This window comes from Magallana gigas, chromosome 6 (genome assembly GCF_963853765.1).
Source record: "Magallana gigas chromosome 6, xbMagGiga1.1, whole genome shotgun sequence".
In the NCBI taxonomy this organism is placed as follows: domain Eukaryota; kingdom Metazoa; phylum Mollusca; class Bivalvia; order Ostreida; family Ostreidae; genus Magallana; species Magallana gigas.
This window is the reverse complement of record NC_088858.1, coordinates 34,671,441-34,693,317: the sequence shown is the minus strand read 5'-3', so window position 1 is coordinate 34,693,317 and position 21,877 is coordinate 34,671,441. Positions and strand designations below refer to the sequence as shown.

The following is a 21,877-nucleotide window of genomic DNA, read 5'->3' as shown; positions in this document are numbered from 1 at the left end:
TCCAGTGAGTTTCTTGTAATGCTACAATATCATATTTTCTTTCGTTAAATAAACTAAACACCATTTTCATTTTATCAATGTTTACCAAACCGTTACAGTTCCACGAGGTTATGAAAACCATTGCTAAAATGAAAAATGTAATTATTCGCTCCATTTTATTTGTTCTTTTTCGACTTGGTTTTGCTTTTATCTTTCGTTTTCTTTCTCTTCTTTTTTCCGGTTATCATCACTTCTGTATCGGGTTCTGATTCCGAACTTTCTTTATCTCTGTCACTTGTACGTATTTCACTATCAATGATTTCTGAATTCTTATTTTCCGTTACTTTTTCTTCGGTCGGAATTTCATTTTGAGTTTGGTTTTCTTTTTCTTCCGTTTTCTCCTGATCTAATTTCACTGGGGCCTGTGTTCCTAAAACATCCACTGGTGTTTCCGTTTCCACTCGGCCATCTAGGTATATATCCATATCCAAGTAAATCTTAATCATTTTAAAAATCATATTAAAAATAATAATTTTTATTGGAACTCTTTATTACGAGGAGATACAAAAAAGATGCTCGAGGAACGTGTCGTCTGACCTTAATTAGGAATTTACAGTACATGGATATCTTCTGATTGAGGAACCGAAAACCAAATTGACCAAGTGGCTTCATTGTGAAGATACAAATGAAAGGAGATGGATCGATATGTGACAATTACAGAGGTATCACACTTTTATCTGTACCAATCAAAATTTTCTTTAGAATAGTGATACAAAGGATGCAAGATGGTGTGGAAAAATAGCTACGTGAAAAACAAAAAAGGAAGAAGTATAGCAGAGCAACTATTAACACTCCGCAACATAATAGAGCAATGTACAGAGTGGAATTCCACACTGTTTGATAATTATGTTGATTCTGAGCAAGAGTTTGATTCCATCCCTAGAGAAAGCCTTTGGTCAATCCAAATGGTAAGGATAGTAAAACTACATATGAAACAATCCAATGTGCAGCACTTGAAGATGGTGAAGAAACTGATTAGTTCCGGGTAAAAACAGTAGTGAAACACGGCTACACAATGTCTGAGTTTTTTTTTGCTAGTTATATACATGTATTTCATAATGAAAGAGAATTACAAGAAATAAGATGGAATTCACTACAAAACTTGAAGATTTATATTTCGCAGACGACCTTGTCCTACTTTCCTCAATATTCCATATGACATTTAACAAAAGACACAAAAATTCAATGAAATTGCAAGACAGTCTGGCCTCAGAACTAATAAAGATATAACTAAAGTATTGAGACTCAACACAGATGAAACAGAAGCAGTCAAGGTCAACGGGGAAGACCTAGAAGGCGTGGAAACATTTACCAATCTAGGGGCATAATAACAACAAAAGGATTTCCCTGAACTGGCGAGGACATTAACAACAGACTTGGAAAAGGCTAAATCACAATTTGAAAGCCTCAGGAAAATCTGGATATCGTCAAAGTTTTCTGTTCAAATAAAAGCAACATTTTTAAAGATTTTTTAACAACCTTGTCCTGTCAGTCATGCCAGTGAAACATGTAAAATAACAGAGAAGGACAAGAAAAATATTAACAATTTTCATATTAGGTGTCTGAGAAAATCTCAAAATTAAGGTGACCAGATAAAATTTATTTCAAATGACAAACTCCTTATGAGAACAAAAACAGCACAAAACATACTACTTATGAGGAAACGGAATTAGATTGGCCATGTCCTAAAAATTCAGAACAATAGAATTTGTACCACTGAACTGACATGGCATCCAGAAGGAAGAAGGAAAGTACGCCGGCAAAAAACAACATAGTGGGGAACTACAGGGCAAGAAAGATCACAGCTATGTGGAATAGCTGGGCATCAGCGAGGGTAGCAAAAGACAGGGACAGGTGGAGGCAGTTTATCCAGGCCTTATGTGCCAGCGGGCACAAAGAGACTAGGTGAGGGGAGGAGGTGATTTATAATCGACTATGCCAGCTTTAAAACTTTCAATCTCAAATAAAACTTCGAGAAAAGTGATATGTGAAGGTTTGATTTTTTCTGATAACCTTAACTTTCAATAGGCTATAAAAATTATAGAGGTATCGTAAAGGTCTATCTTTAATACTTACCTTGTGTTTAAAAATGAGTAACCATTAAACCTTTCGTTGCTTGATCTGGTTATATATATATATATATATATATATATATATATATATATATATATATATATATATATATATATATATATATATATATATATATATAAGTAGGTACTGTGTGTGTTTTTACTGAAACAATTCTAAAACGTTTTGGCATTCTGATTATTGTCAAACCACTTTCATGCCTAGTTATATACAACATAGAAAACTATCATACAATTAGTTAATTAGTATTACTTTTAACCATTATCATTTTATGACATGTACCTTCAACAAAACAATATTTCATCAGATAAAGGACATTTAGAAGCCATATCAACATAATCTAGCATAATTGGTCATTGTTTGCATACGTTTGATGTGTGTTTATTTTTCATTCAAAAAATTTCAGAACTGTAATATGATACTAAGTTTGATTTTCTTTTTTGAGTTTTTAAAGAATCACGATAATCTTTCAAACATACCTATCGTTTTCTATTGATCTTGGCTGTTTAACACATTTATATAGTATCGTATTGATCTTGTATCTTTAACCTTGGTGTACAATGCAAATGTACTTAGAATCATTTATACTTACAATATGATATTAAGTTTTATGTTTCATATCTGGACTAAACTTCCGCACTAATTTTTAACACACATATAACGTTTCGTATTGATCTTGGATGTTAAACTTCGGTCTAGAATTGCAATATACCTACTAACACGTATACTTACATATACCTCTCGAGAATTTAAAAACCTCCTAGTACCACATCCACCATAAATGTTCATGGAACAAATAGCCCAACAGAGTGTAAATATTGTATTAGTGTCTTTGCAAAAGATAAATATATTTTTTTAATTTGAAATGAGAAGAAAAAAATAGCATCTGAACCGTTCCAAAAACTTTACAAAAATTAGATTTCTTTTGTAAGTACATGTACGCTTTGTTTTTTTGTCCATTCTATCAAATGAATTTTTCCTTTTCATTAAATTTATTTTTCGTCATGAGAAATTGACATGTCTTTTACAGATTATTATCCTTTTAATAGTGGTCAATTTTAGTACTTTTTCTTTCTTCTCAAAAATTCTTTGTGCTATTTTTAAAAAAAAATTTTGGAAACAGAAGTAAAATTTATTAAATCTCAAATGTATTTGATACATTTATCCGTTTTGATAAGTATGCAGTAAATACATACTTCCATATAAGTGTTACTTACTTTGGGTTCATGGGAAACGTTTGCTTTCGTACTTTGGTGTATTTTTGAGATACTAGAAAAGTAAACTTACGTAAGGAAAACTTCCTTGTGTTAAACATGCCATAAACTTTCAATGCCTAGACAGTCCAATAGAATGTTAGCGCGCCTCATTATATATCATATAAAAAAAACTTTGATTGATTTGGTTACTCATTAGCTAGTTTTATAAGTCCTAATTCAAAAATATCACACTTTTTATGGCATTATAATGCTTCCTAAAGAAGATTTTGCTTTTTCATTGGTAGATTTATTCGTAAGTCTAACTATATAAGTAACATAAGTTTTATAATCTTTATCCGTTATTGAAATACTAGTAAGTACAACAATGATATTGACTGTTTTGCTTTTGTCATTGGTTCCTCTTGCCAAATCCGATCATTTTAGAGGTGGTACAATTAGCTGGCAACCAACTGGAGTTGGTTATGAGGTGAAATTATCATTCAATTCTTTTAAAAATAATGTCAGCTTTCTTTAACTGTTAGAATTGCGATGATTTACTGCTAATTGTAAAGTTTTAAACAAATCAAATAAGAAGTATCCATAAAGGACTTTGATGTAAAAAGTATAAACGAAGTAAATTGTAATTTAGGTGCAGTTTTCATTCAGATTAGGATGGGCTTATAACAGAGGCCCCGGTTGTACACCCTCACTGATAGGATCTCTCGTCACGGGTATGAATACCTCTTATTGGCAATGTACATCTGGGTGCTCATCAACACAAAACCTGGACAACGTAAACTACATCTGTACAGGCGCTAGTGTTCAAGAAAACTGGGAACAAGGGGAGCGAACCTTCAACTATGTATTTCCCGGCGAGGGTCCATTTGTTGTTGAGTAAGTTTACTTATGTAACATAATAAATTTGTCATTTGATATTTCTAGATAAAAAAAATCCCTAAAACACAAAGATTCGAACAGAAAACGGATATTTTCATCTCGAAGTTATTTTTCATGTAACAAGAATTTGTCGATTCGTTAATGAGTCTGAAAAAGAAATAATATAGTAAACATGAAATGTTTTTATTAGCAGAAACACACAGAATCTGTACATCATACATGTTTGTCTTCACAACATATCTTTGTTTATCATTTACTAGTAATTTTTGTTTTTTACCAAAGGTGTAGAACTGATTGGCGCTTTTGTTTTTAGTGTGTTTTTATCGTTTGTACCCTAAAAAGTCAAGAATTATTGCACTGACTTTAAATCATCTTTCACAAGTATTTACTATTCAAATCTGAAAATTTATTGTGTGCTTAAGTGTTTTATAACTAAAGTAAATAAATTAAGCATTTAAACACATTTTGATGATAAACGAGCACTAATTTGTGCTTATTTTAAAGGTTTGCAAGCTGTTGCTGGATTAGTCTAGATTATGGGTCTGGTTCAAGTTGGTCAATTCAGACAACAGTGAACTTGGCAACAAGAACTGATATTAACCAACCAAACAGTAGCCCTGTTACGACTGGAAAACCGTTGTATACGTAAGTGTTTTACAAATATTGACTTTTCTCGGTTGTTACTTGTTTCACCACATGTCATAAAGTCATTTGTCTAGTGATCTACACATTTAATATCCAATTCATTTTCAGAGTTCAGTATGGATGTCATATTGCAATACAAATACCAGTGGCAGATGCAAATGACGACATCGTGAGATGTCGTTGGTCCAAGGGATCTGAATGTGTCTCCGTTTGTTCTTCTTTACCATCTGCGACACTGGATGAGGTATACATCATACAAATGATGATGAAACATGTCTTTTGTTTTTTATGAATATACTTAAACTTATTTGTGTTGCTGGGTGATTTTATGCATTAGGCCTAAATGCTTTTCTTTTAAATAGGAGACATGTACGATCTTTTTTCCATCCACTCACACTGTGAATGGAATGTATGCCGTGGCCATTACTGTCGAGGATTTCCCACGTTCGAATATTTCTATCGGTGGTACTACTTATACACCTAATGACCCAATGACATCAGTCAATCTCCAGGTGAATTGTATAGATTTAGTACGGGTACAAATTCTCCATACGATGACACAGAACATTTCATATTTTTATTGTAAATATTTTTTTTTCATGTTGCAGTTTCTGATACAGACTGCCAGTTTAAGTGGAGGATGTGATGAGAGACCTAAATTCGTCAATGACACACCGTCAGAGGGAACAGTGTTTAATATGATAACTGGACAGACAATACACATACCATTTTACGTCATTAGCAATGCAACGTAATTTGTTTGCTATTCAGCTTGTTATTTTTTTTATTCAAATAAGAACAAATTAACAAGCAAAAGAATCAAAATAACACGTTTCTTGTTTTTATAGAATTTCAAGAGTCGATGTTACGTCACCAGCGGGAATGACGTATACGTCTCCTCAGCCGTTTCCTGGACGACCGGGCGTTGTGTTTGTCAATACAACATGGACACCAACTGCCATACAAATTGGATCCCATATCTTATGTGCAATAGCTGAAGACATAAATGGGTAGAAATATATTATCTTTTATCGATTTGATACCATTCGTTGTTAAGAAAAAAAACAAACAATTTTTGTTTCCATGAAATTAACTTATTTAATTTGTACTTAATTTTGATAATACAAACTCCACAAAAATTATGTAACAAATCGTACTACAACGAATATATTAAGCGTATTAATATCCATATCACATGAAATTCAATGATTTGTGATTCATAAACACATGTATTTGACATTCGCTAGAAATAAAAACAAACGTATAATTAATTATTAAATGAAATTGAAAGCAAACGATATGTATTTCTGATCCAAAACAAAAATGTTTTTGTACCCCATGTCAATAAGTTAAGCCTTTTGCTGGAGATGTTAAGCAAATAGAAAAGCAATATCTGAAATAACAGAACTCATTACAACCAATTGTCTCTTCATTTGTTTTCCTTGTTAATTTTTACATTTTCTGGAAAATTAACTTTCATGTAATATTTTACATAAGATTTTCTTTTTCAGTTTTTTGTCAGTACTGCTCTTTTTTTTTTAATATATGATGTGTACACCTCAATTTATTTATCACTTTTATAATTTTATGTATGATTCTGTGAGTTGATGTATATTATCTTTATACTGTACAATGATAATTAAAAAAGAACAGTTAGTTGTTAAAGTTTGTTAAAGTTTGTTTTTATTTATAGGAAAGCAAGCGACTCGCGATGTGTTGAAATAAGAGTTACAGGTTGGTAAGAGAGTGGAAGACAATTTGATTTTTTTCTTGTTTGAAGTCCTAAATTAAATGATTTATATTTTTTTTCAGTGAAACGTCTATTTTGAATATTTCCCTGTGTATTTGTTTTATTAATAAAGCAATCGATGTGTGCGTGAAATAAAAAAAACCCAAAACAAAATCTGATTACGTTATTTTTTTTAAAATAGAAAAATATGTGTTAAAATACATTTTCAGCCTCATATATAATCATCAATAGAATTAGGCATGAGATTCAATACACAATTTTATATAGATTAAATAAAGAAATAATCTTAAAATCAATATTAGAGCTCAACCTACAATTTTTTCTGAGTTTATGTACAGTATTGATATTACGGCATGAACTGCTTGTTTAAAAGTGATATAAATGTAATTTGTTTTAATTTTTAATTGCAAAACTTTGTTTTATTTGATATAGATATAAGTCCCTGTGTGGAGGAACCTTGCGCGAATAATGGCACCTGTATTCGCCTAGGAATGACCCAAAACTTCACGTGCATTTGCCTCTCTGGATACACGGGTGACAGATGTCAGACTGGTAAGTACAATTTTTACTCCCTAGTTTCATATGTGCTAAACTAAATTTCACACCGCAGGCGTGAATAATTGCCTATCAAAGACCACTTTTTAAATCATCATATATGATATTATTTTGTTTAGGTATGACTTGAGTACTTTTTTGATTATCTTAGTGCAGTACATATGTATATATTTGAGTTTATTGTTAAAAAGTGAAAACTTTGAACCCAAATAAAAAAAATGATTAAATGTTTCAGAAATTGATGAATGTACGAGCCTACCTTGTCTGAACAATGCAACATGCATTGATGACATCGATTTATTTTCCTGTGTGTGTCGACCCGGATTTACTGGCATCGTATGCGAAACAGGTACACTGTTGGCTTTGCGAATCTATGTGATTTTGTTTTTCCTGTATGTATTCCCCCCCCCCCCCCCCCCGAACCATTTTAACCCGTAGTGTATTCGCCCCAACTATGTAAAAATCGGCTCGCGAAAAAAGATCTGTTTAATCTAACTAATTAAAACTGAGTGTGGTTTTAGCTATGAAACGAAATTCAATGAATTAATCGACATGTCAAAATATAGGTTATGATAAAGTTTTAAACCATAGAAGTTATAATGATTTACAACCTCAACGACAACAATCCAGATAGGAATAGTGTATTGTAGGGTATCAATGTCATTGTCGATATGTGAGAGAGAGAGAGAAAGAGAGAGAGAGAGAGAGTTTTGTAGTGTCATATTCAATTTCGATTTAGAATTTGAAATTGATTTGATACAAGAATATACATACAATTAAGCCTCTCAAAGGAGAAAAGGAGAGGTAGCTAGGGTAGGGCAGACGTGTGATTTACATCGACTCTCTCTCTCTCTCTCTCTTTCTCTCTCTCTCTCTCTCTCTCTCTCTCTCTCTCTCTCATCACCTAGCATTTCCTTTTCCGTGGAGAGGTTTGGGGTAATTGTGATGTCTTACATTAGCTAGCGAAAATGATAAAAAAAAAACCATGAAATTTTCTTTAAGTTGTGTGGGGATGTTGTACTCAATAATCTGTTTTTAGTATATAAATTTCGGGGGGGGGGAGGGCTATATAGTCCTAATTTAATTTGTCAGTTATTCTGTCCCCACTTCGTTCTCTCTTTGTTTTCCATGCTTTTTTTTTTTTGATTTGGCTCGGCAAATTAATTTCAAACTTTCTGTGTAGCTCCATAACGATGCACTATAGATAAACTATGATTAGTTTTACTTTTGATAAACAGGTATATATATATATATATATATATATATATATATATATATATATATATATATATATATATATATATATATATATATATATATATATATATATATATCCGTACTTGATTAAATTTGACTCTTATAATCGGATTTAATGTTCCAATAAATGTAGGGTAGGAAAGTGTAGACGGGACCTTTTGCGCATTTCCTACTGTACCATTCATTCAACACAGGTATTAGCGCTCATCGAGTTCGACTTTCACTTTTTTATCCACTGGTTTTAAAGCTATTAATTTTGAAAATATTTCAAATTTATGGCCTGATTATATATAAATAAGAGCTGCGCTGATGCATCTATTAACCCAAATGGACCAAAATATAACTATATGAATCTAAAAAATTTGACAAAATTAGTTTTAAACGATTCATTTTTCAATTCTAATCGGGTATGTCCTTTAGAAAAAATCTTGAACCACACACATGTTTAGCAAATAAAACGACAATTGTTTCATTTTTTATGGGGAGGGGGTGGTGCTGGTAAAAGACATGTATTGTCTGTGGCAGTTGGGCTATACTCTCATTTGTTATAATAGGTAATACTACATATTGAAATAAAATGAAAGTTTCCAATTACACTGTACATAGCTTCTATCATGCATTTTGACCCGCGCGATAGTTTAAAACAATTTTCAAAGCATTTAATGTAATTCAACCGATCATTTTTGGAAATAATTTTTCTGGATCCCCGCCTAATACGTCCACCTCCATGTACATTAGAATTACATGTACGTTGACCATATGTAAACATTAACTTAATCGGCTATGTTACATGTATGTGACTATTACATTTTTTATAAATGTATTTGCAGTATAGGTAACAAATAACAGCCTATTTGTTGGTTTCCGCACTGGTTATTTGAGATAATTTGCCGCCATCTTCTATGCATTCCCCACACCACACACAGTTTCTTTATTTGGTGTTCTGTGTATATGGCGACAAATTGGTAAATTTGCACTTCTCGTCCCTTGTAGCTTCACCCTGATAACATTTTATCTGGCTAAGTGTAATGTAGTAGCATATTAAGTACACACATTTTTGCAGTGCTTATTTATTATTTACATCTTTAGAGAGTTACTTACATACAAAGTAAACTTTTGTATGATTAATATGCAATTATTGTCAATTTTGATGCGTTGGAGGGGGGGGGATTAGGAAACTACAGAGACACTTAACTTGGGTGTGATACATATGCCTGTCTATACCTTCTATTCTTTCTTGTTGATATATCAATGAATGAATTATAACAAACTACAACAATAGATATTGAAAAATTCATGCACAATCAAATTTTTAAAATTGTACTGTTCTCTGCACAAGAAATCGGCAATGTGAACAAATTGGCACCCTATTATCCCTACCTTTAATTTTACAGAATATGTATCCTTCTATATTGAAAACAATACCAAAAGTAAGACTCATGAGAAGTTGTTTACTCAAGAAAAGGGAAAAACAATTTGTAATAATTAATAATTCCGTATGATGTGATAATATTTCAATGAATAGTTTATAATCATAGAACTAGTGTATGCCTGTACACTTAAAAAACGATAAGTAATGCTTCTATTTATTGGTGAAACCTGGACTAATTATTTATATTTAGATTAAAACATGTTTTAGATACTAATCTTCATGCGCGGAGGGGGTCTATTAAGGAGGGGGTCAGGGGGTCTGGACTTTCCTCGGGAAAATTGAAGCTTATTTAATTTACATAGTAAAATTATTGAAAATTGGCCTAGGACCCCGGGGCCCCCTACCGAAAAAAAAAATTGGCTCCGCTTATGAAGCTCTCTATCATAACCGCATTTTTACACAAAAAGGGTGAATAAAGCCGGGGTTTAAACTATTGGTGGTGAAATACCCCAGGGTTCAAACGCATCAGGTGGAAATGCACCAGGGCAAACAAAATCACTTAGATCTGCGAAATACACTGCATTATTACTACTTGAATATTCTATGTGTAAAATTATTAGTTAGCTAGGGAGAAGTAAACATAGCATTTAGTATATAAGAGCATGTACTAATAATCTTTATTTAGAACAGTTTGATGTCGCTAGGATACGTGTTTTCAGATCCTTGATTTGATTGGTTAATTAGATATTGAATCTCAAATTTCGAATCTCGAATCTCGTAATTCGAATCTCGTATTTTGAATCTCGTATCTCGAATGATCCTTCTCGGCTTTCGTAGATTACCATTTATGCACATCACGATATTTTTAGACATTTTTCTTATATGATATCTTGCTTTAGATATTAATGAATGTGCGAGTTTTCCATGTGAAAACAACGGGACCTGTTTGGATCGCATTGATCAGTTTGCCTGTGCGTGTCCTCTTGGTTTTACAGGCCTATTGTGCGAAATAGGTTTGTTGGTTTATTGACAACTCATTTGAATCTCTCAATTGTTTGGTTCTTGTTTTAGAATGTTATAAACAAGAAAAAAAGCAGTTTTATTTTAAGTTGCTACTTGCACAATAAAATGATGACAACATTTTTCAAAATATGCAAAATATTTTCCAGACGTGGACGAATGTGCAAGCCGACCATGTACGTTTTTATTTGACTGCTATGATGGAATAGGAATGTACGACTGCAAATTAAATAGTCTCAAAGTAGCTGCAATATTGTTGTCGCTGGCTCTAACGATTTTGATCATTGTTCTGATAATCTACAAGAACAAGAAGAAATATAAACATGTCGATCATTCCTGGTAAGAATGCATGCCTTCTGTCCATCTATCTGTTTGTTTATTTGTCTTTCTCGCAAAAAGTTAAAACTACTAGAATATGATGTGCGTCTCTCTCTCTCTCTCTCTCTCTCTCTCTCTCTCTCTCTCTCTCTCTCTCTCTCTCTCCTTGTATATGAAGTAAGCCTTTTTGAATTTTTTTCTTTTATATCAAGGCTATCAAACTATTTGGATGTCCGTAAACCAGATTCTCAACCAAGACAAGTGTAAGTCATTTTGAAGTCTCGACCCCTTATTTATATATCTCAAATACCTTCTCATTGCAATTAAACTCACAAGACATAATATTAACTATGGTTTATATTAAAATATTTATTATATCATGTTTTCTTTTCTGGCTTTTAATCATTACTTTTTTTAATTGCAGTTATATGCCACAACAACAACCAGTACAGACAACAAAGCAAAATCTATCATTATCTAAAGTATTTGCTATCAATGAATCTGCAGAGATCAATAGGACAGATGGAAAATTGTAAGAAATCGCTATTTTGTTCTAAAAACCACACTTTTATGTATAATTATTCACTTGTTTGTTTTAGCTTGTTGATTTCTGTTGATGTTATATGTAACTGCAATAAATAAAATTATTGATTAGAAATATACTTATTTGTCTTCCTTAAACAACCAACTTTTAACAAATTAGTCAGATGAGCGCACAATAAGACATTTAGAAAACTTTAACAAGTGTTTATTAATTATAAAAACATTTCTGTACGTCAAACTGTCTAGTTATTGCAAAAAAACATCAGTTGAATGATAAATGAATCTAGGTTATGGTGTTCTACAACATGGCTGCCAGAAGTGACTCCTATTTCGTTACCTCTATGGAAAACTTTCATTTTTTTAATTGACGCATATCTTTAAGTTTCTTGTTTTTTACAATTTGACGCAAAATACAATTTACTTCCGTTTAATGAAACCCTTAAATATCATTCCGATTGCAGCAAGAAAAGTCAACACAGCGTGTACTAAAGGTAACTGTAAGCATTTTTTTTAATTAAAGGCATAAATAATAAATTTGTTAAACTATTTCCAATCGCCAGGTTAAGTTTAAAACGAACACGAAAAATCTCGGAACATCTTTTTTTCCATAAATGTATGAATTTAAGATCTTTATTTTAAGTTCATTTTATTAGGTATGAAAAGAATGATATATAAATCTGTTGAAGAAGAAAATGTATGTTAAACAACATTAAAAATTTGACAAAGATATCGAAGCGCGCTAAATAACGAAATCAAAATCAAACACAGTATATGTACAATTACTCTCTACTCTATTACATGAAAAACATACTTTTTAAATTATTCTAGTAAATTGATTAATGTTACAAAGCCAAACTGCTATAAAATTATTTGTGTATGAAAAGATAAAGATCCATTATTTTTATCTCGCTAACATATAAATGTCTTTCTTTACAGTTATGAGTTTGAGGTTATTTCGATGAATGTATGATAAGATTACATAATATCAACAGAGTAAACGCATAGTACAAAAATTGAAAAGTAGAAAATATATTACAGAAGTCTTGTATTAGAGCACAGCATAATTATCTTTACAGGCACTTAGGTTTTAATAACACTTTCTGCATTCTGTTAGAAGAAATTAAAAAAAACATATTTCAATTCATTTACATTTTCGATTGGCATTATTAGCACTATTAATACTTATATATATATATATATATATATATATATATATATATATATATATATATATATATATATATATATATATATATATACTTTTTTATTTTCATAATTTCCTTTCATTATGATGAAAATATTACACGTACTTTATAATTAAAATGATGCTCTTCCTCAACATTCGAGTTCCAAGTGCCAAAAATACATAATTATCCAATTTAATTGACTTTCCAGTCATGAAAGTCATTGCATTTAATTAATCACGATTGAATATTCTTTGCTATCAACCCCAGGTATTTAAACAATAAAATGTATCTAATGTTTATTTAACGGTTATACGTTTGCAAAAAACTTCATTAAATGACTTGAAAAAAGTTACTACAATGTGGTTGAGTTTAACTAAAGACTTTATACTCGTGTTAAAAACACATACTGTCAAGTTATTTTCTATACACTCATCATTATAAAAGAATGAAGACTGTGGAAGGTGTAAAATACGAGGAAAAGTATGTGAAGGAATATATGATATTCAACACATGAATTATGTATTTTACATATCTAAGCATTATTCTTTTAGGGCAAGACAAACCATCATCTTATTTCTACAATTCCCACATGAATTATTAGGAAAAAAAACTTTTTCCACAAGTAAAAATTTAGCAATTTCACAAATTAATCTACTAAATTTTTAAATCGACTACCGGAGTGTAATGTACAAATTCTTAAAGTAATTAATATAGTTCGTAACACACTAAGGAAAAAATTCAATGAAATACTTTGGTTTTCGTATGGCAAACTGAAACTGATTTTTACAGGATTCTAACCATTCAATTAGAAGTAGAATATTAAAAATACACTTTACTGATGATGTATGAAACAACAATGGCAAGTATATTACAGCCGGTCATTGCGACAATCAAAGGGGATTTATTTACATTTTGGAACATCCCTTTCATATCCGACACACATTTTCTCCCATTGAATTCGGCGGTGACGGAATAATCACTCAAATTGTACGGCGAAGTTTTTAATGCAGCAGCACGTAGTTTGTTATCGTCTGGGAGAACAGTGATCTGGTCCATGCAGGAGCCACTAGCAGAGATACTTTCCAGGACACAATCTCGATATGTTCCTTCATAGATGACGTTAACTGCATTAAAAAATATAAAAATATTAGTGCGATGGTTTGTAAAGCTATTCACTTTTTTTTTTTTAAAGTTTTATGGGTTACAAATTTTTTTTAATGTAATTATTAAAATATGTACCCTCTCCTGATGTGCCGACTTTAATTGTCATGTCGAGCGCTCCATTGTAATGAACACATCGATTAACGTTGGATCCACTTGTGGAACTTTGTGGACATTCAACAACTGGAACACCCTGTGCAGACTTGCATAGCCGGTTTGATGTTAAATTTAAGGATCCAATATTCAGCTTGAGATCAGGTATGGTATTTTTCATAATTTTCGCATATCTTATATCTGCGCATTGTGCACATTTAAAACCTGAAATTTTTTTTTTAAATTTCTTAAAGAACTAAAAAATAAATAATTAAAAAATTGAAACCCGGGACGGTATTGTTTATAATTTGCACGTTTCCAATGTCTGCACATTTTGAGCATTTGAAACCTTGAGAGGAAAAGTTTTAAAGTACATTGTATGCCAAAATGAGAAGAACAAAAACATTCAAACGTGTTAATCTCAACTTACCTGCGGTGAATGATACTGTAGTTATGGCAACACTGACTGATAATAATACTTGACAAACTTGAACAACTTGCATCTTTTTTAGAGACGTCGTTGCTTAAACTATGGCAGAATTTAATAAAGAGAAAGTAAATGATGCTTTTTATAGTGATTTCCATGTACGTGTAACAATATATTTCCTTCCTTATCATCAGGAAAACTCAAGTTGTTCATTTTAATTGATTTTTTTTTATCCCTGTGCAGGTTTATTTAATAAAAGATTGATATAATTATAATAATATTCATTCTCTGAAAATTTGCTTTATTAATTTTTTTTTCACACATTAAAAACTATTATAATTAGGGATAACAATCTCTAACCGGTTAACCGATTATTAATAATCGGTCGGAACAAAGATAATAACCAGTTACAAATCAGTTATTGGTTAGTTGTATGAAATAGAATAATGAATATTTTACCATAATTTCAAAATAAATTCTACTTTCTTTTTTCTCTTTCGATGACTTTAAATAATGAAGTTAAATTGGAGATCGTTAAGATCCCAGGGCTGAGCTCTTGGAGGAAAATTGATCAGTATGTGTGGTTTATTCCCACGTAGCTAAAATTCTGAAATTCTTATTCCCCCCTAGCTAAAATTGTGATTTTCACACCTGAGTGAGCACTGGGTATAGTCTGTTTTAGGTGTGAACTACCTGACTAGAATCACATGTGATATAGAGTTACATGAATGTATTCTTGACAATATGGAACTATAGTGTTATAAAAATTCAATTATTGAAAGATTTAATATCTATAAATTGAATAAATAAAATAAAATTTAAGAAAAAATAAAATTATAAAATAAATTTCATAGGCCTGGCAAGCAATTGCTTAGATAAACAACACACCAAAGACATTAATATGGCTTAATTAGATCATATGAAACTTCAATCAAACTAATGCTTGATTTAATTGCCATTAAATTTCATTTAACTATCTTATACGTGTACATTAAATGTAGTTATTGTTGTGTTCTTCTAAGATGTAAAGGTTCCCAGCCAAGTCCATCATAAAAACATGATCTAGATAAGTAAGTAAGTAAATGATTTATTATAGTGACATGTGTTTTATAAACAAATAAGGATACATATATATGATATAATACCTTAATGAATAAACACCGGCCCATCGGACCTATACGTCACTTTATAAACATGAGTATACAAATAGTAATTTTACGCATAAAAGCTGAATATATAAATTTTGCAGTTTGTCTAGGAAAGTTAGATAAGAGAAAACCAGTGCAGTCTGAGTCTGACATGTTCAGTAATCGATTATTAAAGTCAATACTAGTAAAGAAATCGGTTCTAAGTTTTGAATAAGATGTACAATGTAATAAAAAATGAACTTCGTCTTCAGTTGCTTCTACAGATCAGATAATACATAGCCTATTGTTAACTTCCTCCCCCCTAACTGAATTAACTCTAAGCCCAGTAATAATTCCTGCAACTTCTACCTGTACCTTTTTGGGGAAAAAAATAGATTTTTATAAACGAATTTCTATCTATGACATGTTTCAGTATTCTGAGTATATTTAGCCTCTTACAAGCATTTTCATGTATATTTGTTACTAAAATATATGACAAGACCAAGTTCCATCAACCTGAAAATGTATTTCTAAATGTACATGAACATTTGATTTTTTTTTATACAATCACCACCATTGCCAAATTGAATGCTGTATGATGTGATAATTTCTCTGCTTTCTTGTAAATTTAACATTAGTCGTTTTTACACTATTAGAATCAACAGCCCAAAATTGGGATTATATTATTTTTATTTTTTCAATATCCTCAATAAGGGACATAGAAGGTGTAATAATGTCATTATCACAATGGCAAACAGGGATATTGTATCATCAGCAAATAATCTAATGTTATTTGATATGCCATCAGCAATATCATTAATATATATCAAAAACCAAAAAAAAGGTCAAGCACTGATACCAGGCTTGGGGTAATGCTAAATGTAATGGTAATGCATTGCAATGCATTACATGTTTTCAAAGTAATGCTAGTAATGTGTAATGCCACAAAATTAGCATTAAAAGTAATGGTAATGTAATGAATTACTTTCAAAAATCTACTGTAATGCTGGCATTTCATGGCATTACTTTGCATTACTTTGCTTATTTATGCATGTTCACTTTAAAAAAATGTGATGAATAAATGAATAGCTGAAATTGAATTTGATTAACTTTATTATAAAGAAGAAAGAAATAATTCTTGAAATAAAAATGTTTTAGTTAAAATACAAATTAAAAATAAAATTTCATTTTTATATTGTTTATATTAGTAGATATAACAACACAGTACCTTCATAACATTTTTATGAGTGTTGTTTTTAAGAGTTTTAAATCATTTAAGCAATTTACTCCAATTAGTTTGCACTTCAATAAAGATGTGTCAACAACACACTATGCCCCCAGGATAACCTAAGTATCAAAAGAATCTATTGTTATAAGAAGTGCTAAACACCCCAATCCCCTTCCCTATGCCATGTCCCAATAGAATAGGGGACAGACATGCACCTTTAAGGGCAAAATGAATGCACTGGCCACTGCAAATCAAAATCAGTTCCAATATTATAACCCATTTGAAAATAATTTCTCTCTCTCTCTCTTTCTCTTTCTCTCTCTCTGTTGTACATGTCTATTAAATACACCAGTTTTGACTGATAGAAAACACAAAATTCATGCATTTTTTTTCTATTTTTTCATATAATATATCCTAAGATAAAGATTGTCAAACAATCTTTCAGTCCCAGCTTCCACTGCACCTGTATAACGTTTATTTAGTATAGCTGGGAAGATTTTCAAACTAATAGATCATTAAGTGCACCAGCAATCTTTTGTCTTAAAGTGTCCTCAGCATAAAGGAATTCGAGATTTGTGTTATCTGGGGAAATATCTCTATTTAGCTTTTTAATAACCGCAACATTATTCCATAAATTGTTTTCTAATATGCACGAATTCAGTGTCTCTATATCATATCTGACATTGTATCATGCCAACTGTCTATAAATGTCTTTTTACTTATGTAATATGTTGTTCATAATGCCACAAGATTATTATAAATTAAGCAAATAAAGAATGACTCTTGTATATATATAGTCATTGAATTTGAACCTGATACTGAACATGAGTCTGTAGATATGTTAAAGAGTGTTTTATATTTGAAACATTTGCAAAAACTCTTTATTAGCTTTACTTCTTTAAAACAAAGTAATGTTAATGGTAATGCATTACTTTACTCATGTAATGGTAATTTAATGCATTACTTCAAGAAAATCAAGTAATGGTAATGGTAATTTAATGCCCAAATTCATGAAGTAATGGTAATATAATGCATTACTTTACAATGTAATTCACCCCAAGCCTGACTGATACTGACCCTTGTGCTATCCCAGATTCATTAATTTCAATCTCAAAACCACTTTACAATGGTATAAAGAGACCATGTAATTCATAAACATTTGAGATTTTCTAATTCAATAACAATTTTCCTAGCATATATAGTTTTATAAGTAGATGAAAAACCTTCTAAATTCACTCTTTGTTAATTTCTAGCGGTAAGATATTATTAAGCTTCAATCCACCCCGGATTATTTGCACTAAAAAGTAAATTATAACTATCTAACATGCTAAAATATTTATGTACATGTATATGATATTCAAAATAAGTTATAACTACTAAAAAGGGTTTGTTATTGACTATGATTGTACATGTATTTAAAATAAACTTTAATGCAGCCATGTTTGTTTTCCTTCTCCTCAAAAGAATGAATATTGAGTAATTTTACATACAATAAAATTAAGCTACTATCAATCATAAAACAAACCCTTTTAGTTATTAAAATTTACTAATATTATATGTATTTAATTTTTTTTAAATTTTAAACATGATTTTAAAAAATTGCCTGTTTTTTTTTTAATATTTAATTAAACATTTACTTAAGGTCAGTAATTGAACAGACTATAGTTCACCTGTAATTAATTTTCCTTTGTTCCTTGAGACCCTTACCTGTGCACCATTCCCACTTAGATAAAATCAGTCAACCATAACAAATTCAGAATTTAGCTAAGTGGGAAGACACCGTATGTGTTAATTACAGTGATTGTTAAAACAACAGTCACTGCTTTGTACATGTCTGTTTAGCTTTTCATAACCATTACTAAATGGCACTATTATTACTGTTGAGTAACGTTACAATTATCATTATTGTATCTAGGTATGTAATGTGTTAATTTTACTTTCTCCTTCAGTTCCCTACAAACATTAATCACAATCATGAAAACTGCAACAATAATTGTAAAGCAAACATAAACATATTACTACTGTCCGAATGGAATAATTATTTCAAACGGAGATATATAACTTGTAATGGGTATACTTTGTTTTGAAAAGTCGAACTCTCTGCGAAATGTGGCAATTGAAAATATTTCATGAATGTTTACGTGCTGCGTAAAATTTCTATTTGAATAATTGCCGTGTAATATAATTTATCCTTCGATTAAACAGAAACAAAATAATCATATTGTTTTTACTACGTCATTTATTACAGTTTAAAAAAAAATTAGAAATGTTAACAATTTGCACATTTCATTTTAATACGAATGCGGTAGGGTCAGGTATATGGCATTCCTACTAACTTTGGCTCCAGGATCATGAAAGATCTTAGGCTCAAGTCAAAAATTATAATCATTCACTAAAAACTTATTAACCATAGTTTTTTTTACTAGAAGTGTGTAGATAGCAACAAAACCATGTTTCGAATTTTGTATGTTATTAAATAATATATAAAATGCATACAAATTCTGACTTAAGTCTAAAATAGCTTCATGATCCTGGAACCAGGCTAGTAGTTTAACCCTTTAGCTGGATCGGTAGTGTGCTGGACTGGCATGCCAGAGGACACTGGTTCAAACGAAATACGATTAACAGATTAAATAAATAACAAATCTGCAATTGATTGACATCTCTAAAAACTATATATAAATTTACACATCAATGTCATTTTCCAATTGACTTACTTTGTGGCTACAAGAATACAACTCAGACTTTTATTGTAACGTAACTCCAACTACCCTTTATTTCAGACAGGACGACATACTAGCTGTAAATGATATATTTCTGTGAATGTTTAGTATTTTACGATGGAAAAAAAGCATGATTAGTGTTTCGTCAATTACCATTAAAGTCATTCACAAATTGCTTTAAATACATCTTCTGTGAACATTGCGTTGCACAGATGCTATCAAAATGATGTTTTTCATGTTAACGCTGGATCTGAAAAAAAAAATTCTTTTAACTTGAAGAATATCGAGTTATTTATTTGTTTCGCATTTTATCTTTTTTTCAAACAAGTCTTTACATATTAAAGAAATGAAATACATGTATGTTTCGGATCTATAAAAATAAACAACTATAAAACCTGCCATATCAATTCATGTTTGGACAAGTTTGTTTACATATTTAAACGCTTTATGTGTCGTTGGTCACGGATTTATTGACTTGTATAATTTTCCAAAACGTTCATCATTCCATAGTTTTGTTGATTAAAACCAATTTGTTTTCCATCAGACCATACTTAGACTACGCCAAATTCATGAGTAAAACATAATGAGGCCTCAAAATTATATGTATTTTTCAATGATCATTGTTTTGCTTGTTCGATTAACAAGAGAGAATAGAATACGCAAAGACATGCAAGTTTCGAGTTAACGTAGTTGTTGAATCTTTCCACAGTTCAAGTAAACTTTTCCAATTCCAAACTAAATTTGACATTTGCATTTCAAACGTACGTGTAAATTGTCTTTACTTGAATGCAAGTAAATCTTTCAAGAACCGGACCAATCAATAGCATATGTACATACACTTGAAACATATCATTGTGTACTTATACTACTCCATACTTAGGCAGAATCCAGTTAAGGCGAAAGGTTTTGGTTTTGAATACATTTAAGTGGGATTGTCGTAGTCATTTGTAGACTATATTGGTCTCTTTTAGAATATCTATATATTAACATTTAGGAAAACACCAAATTTTAAACGCTAAGATATATGGATGTTTTCTTCTAAAATAATAGTTTATAGTTTGGCCAACTATATTTCCAAATTTTAGGTAGATCTAGTGGTTAGTTCGAGCGAGCCTCCTTTAAATGAACTCGCTCTCTGAATGTTTCAGATCGATAAAACCATGATGTTGCTAATTGTTCGTGCGTGTGGGATATGCGCAAAACATTTTGTTCATCTAAAATAAATAACACTTTTAACCAAATAAGTGAACTGTAGCAAGCCACGACAAAATACCCCCAAGTTGTTGGTTTATAATTTTTTTTTTAAACCCAAACAACGTTGGTCTTTAAATGAGAAACGTCATGAATTTAGAACTGCCATTACGACTAATTAAAAGTCAGTATAAAGGAGAAGTAATAAGAACGGTTATTTGAGTAAAACTAACACAGTGCCTGACTTGTCAATAGCTGTTGTCTCTCCGGATCAACAGTATTTAATTCAACAAAAAGTTCTCTTTGTTTTTATATGTGAAAGAGAAGTGAGATATGTTTAACAATATTATTAAGCCACTAGCTTAATAATCAAAGAAAATATTTCAAAACGTCATTATTTCTAACTAAATATAATACTTTGTATCATTATCAGACATTAGTAAATATTTGTTCGGTATCATTCAAATGTCATACAGATGAGAACTGAACAAAAACAGCAACCATTTTGTTGTCACTGAACTCTTTTTTTTATTTTATCGTGTATCAAATAGAAGGTGACTGGTTTTTTTCTATTCAGTGGTTGTTAAAATAAATTGGTTTATATTGGAGGTTAAACTACACATATTTTTCAGAGGGAACAGCGATAATGTAATAAAATATTAAATGTACGTGTGTGAAGAGGCTCGCAGCAACATAGCAAGATTAGGTTAAAGACGCTGCTACACCCCACCATACTTCTTCTTAGACAAAAAAATGACGTTTTGCAGAATTAAGTTAATGAAGAAATTACCAATGCATTGTATTGTTTTGATTAAATATTCATTTGTTTGAATTTTAATAAGATTATATTTACATTCTACTGTGTTTTTCCATTAAATTCCGTGATGTTCAAATGCCTCTAAATGCAACAAGTAGTCAAAGGTCAAATTGACGAGTTTTATTATGACGTCACAAACGTTGAACGCTGTAAACTGCAACGTCACAAGCGAAAATCAAAGTTCACGCTTGTGGCTGTTACTGTGGCTCTTCCATTAATATTAACTTACCCTTAGGATAA

The 21,877-nt window shown here is 30.8% G+C and overlaps 1 protein-coding gene and 1 long non-coding RNA gene across 3 annotated transcripts; one reads left to right on the top strand and one right to left on the bottom strand.

The window, feature by feature from the left end:
• Positions 1 to 3,292: 3,292 nt before the first annotated feature.
• LOC105321346 (uncharacterized) lies at positions 3,293 to 11,770 on the top strand. Of its 2 annotated transcripts, XM_066088821.1 has the most exons (14): positions 3,297 to 3,813; positions 3,976 to 4,220; positions 4,728 to 4,868; positions 4,977 to 5,112; positions 5,231 to 5,380; positions 5,477 to 5,619; positions 5,717 to 5,878; positions 6,562 to 6,602; positions 7,051 to 7,170; positions 7,409 to 7,522; positions 10,702 to 10,815; positions 10,972 to 11,161; positions 11,353 to 11,403; positions 11,565 to 11,770. In XM_066088821.1, the coding sequence occupies exons 1-14, from the start codon at positions 3,712 to 3,714 to the stop codon at positions 11,674 to 11,676; spliced, it is 1,821 nt and encodes a 606-aa protein (XP_065944893.1). In that variant the 5' UTR covers positions 3,297 to 3,711; the 3' UTR covers positions 11,677 to 11,770. The 2 variants fall into 2 exon arrangements, with proteins under 2 accessions (XP_065944894.1, XP_065944893.1); XM_066088822.1 differs by lacking the exon at positions 10,702 to 10,815 and having other exon boundaries at positions 3,293 to 3,813.
• Positions 11,771 to 12,924: 1,154 nt separating this feature from the next.
• LOC105319950 (uncharacterized) lies at positions 12,925 to 14,701 on the bottom strand. The gene is made up of 3 exons (XR_010715016.1): positions 14,555 to 14,701; positions 14,110 to 14,349; positions 12,925 to 13,994 (listed from the first exon to the last, which is right to left on the bottom strand). It is a non-coding gene; the product is annotated as an uncharacterized lncRNA (long non-coding RNA).
• Positions 14,702 to 21,877: the final 7,176 nt, after the last annotated feature.